Source organism: Lygodium microphyllum, chromosome 15 (assembly GCF_053477565.2).
Source record: "Lygodium microphyllum isolate KBCC chromosome 15, Lygodium_microphyllum_v1.1.10, whole genome shotgun sequence".
In the NCBI taxonomy this organism is placed as follows: Eukaryota; Viridiplantae; Streptophyta; class Polypodiopsida; order Schizaeales; family Lygodiaceae; genus Lygodium; species Lygodium microphyllum.
The window spans coordinates 75,695,949-75,697,492 of record NC_141149.1 but is presented as its reverse complement, the minus strand read 5'-3'; the positions used below and the strand labels follow the sequence as shown (position 1 = coordinate 75,697,492).

The window sequence follows — 1,544 nt, the reverse complement described above, 5'->3', positions numbered from 1 at the left end:
CAAAGAATATGTGCATTACTTTAAGAGAAGCAACAATGTTATAATTAAATACTCATGCAAACTATGCAATGAATGTTGACAACAAAATGTCAACCCTTAGATATATCTTTACCCTATATGGCAACACAAACTCATGGATGTCTTGTTTGCAAAAATACGTGGCACTAGTTGAGGTAAAATATGTAATGCATCATCCAATGGACTATTCAAAGCCATAGCTAGCGAATCAAACCGTGCAATTATACCACCCTATTATACCTATTATCTACAAAGCTACGCTATCGAACCAAGCTCTAAAACATCATCCAAGCACCACCATCAAACAGAAACAAACGAATCAGACCCAACCATCGTCCAAGACCACTGCTGCCTGAACCCCTCCTCAGAGACCTAGTTACAAGAATCGCAACCCCATGTGGCAATTCAAGTGCTCTACCAATGCAGACCGTGCCAGCATGAGCAAGAAGTAAGATTGATGAGCACGCAACCCCCTATCACGCGTATCGCCCATGTTCCATCCAACGGTACACCGCAGGTGGAACCACGCAACACCGCATAACCATTAGCAGAGTTCACATAAGTGCATGCGATCACAAAGACTAGTGCACACCCATAGCCAGAATGAGCACAAGAGCCTTAATAAACAGCAGCAGTGCAAGCAATGCGATTTTGATCGAAGAATTGAATCATCAGATCGCAATCCCCTTACATGCGCTGACTCTCCCTGCACGTCTTGACCTCTGCAAGGCTTGCTAAAGCATTAGCGACACATCTGTGTGCTGTAATCCTGCAGAGAGAAGGGCGGTGTTTAAGAAACACCAGAATGGGGAGGGCAGAAAGAAGCTACTCTGGAAAAGATATAGAACGAGCTCTAGCCGCCGAAGCCGTATAGGGTGCGGCCTTGGCGCTTGAGGGCATAAACCACGTCCATGGCGGTGACAGTCTTGCGGCGGGCGTGCTCAGTGTAGGTGACGGCATCCCGGATGACGTTCTCCAGAAAGATCTTCAGGACGCCGCGCGTCTCCTCGTAGATGAGGCCGCTGATGCGCTTGACACCGCCCCTCCTGGCGAGGCGACGGATGGCAGGCTTGGTGATGCCCTGGATGTTGTCACGCAGGACCTTGCGGTGCCGCTTGGCGCCCCCCTTCCCCAGGCCCTTGCCGCCCTTCCCTCTCCCGGACATGTTGAGATTTGGACTTGGTCTGAGACACGAATGGCGCGAGAGGCAGATGACTCACAGCAGAGGAATGCGTGTGCTTGTATGGAGAGGGGGCTAGTGCGAGAGCCATTTAAGCGCCTTCCCTATTTTACTTTTTGTTTCCCACCGTTCGATCCTGCTCTCACATCGACGGCTTATGATTGTCTCCCTCTCGATCCGAAACGCAGATTGCACATCATCTTTGTCACAGGTATAGATATAGATATTGTCGTTAATGAAGGTGGATCAAGTCGCCCCTCTGGTCTGGCTGGGTAGCCCCGTATTTCTTTTGGCTTTCCCTTGCCATACTCCACAAATTAGGCAACAATTTTCCTTTTTAAATACA

General features: G+C 49.1%; 1 protein-coding gene across 1 annotated transcript; it reads right to left on the bottom strand.

Annotated features, from left to right (window-relative positions):
* Positions 1 to 536: 536 nt before the first annotated feature.
* LOC148024678 (histone H4) lies at positions 537 to 1,268 on the bottom strand. The gene has a single exon (XM_087694326.1). The coding sequence runs from the start codon at positions 1,181 to 1,183 to the stop codon at positions 872 to 874; it is 312 nt and encodes a 103-aa protein (XP_087550452.1). The 5' UTR covers positions 1,184 to 1,268; the 3' UTR covers positions 537 to 871.
* Between the last annotated feature and the right edge of the window lie 276 nt (positions 1,269 to 1,544).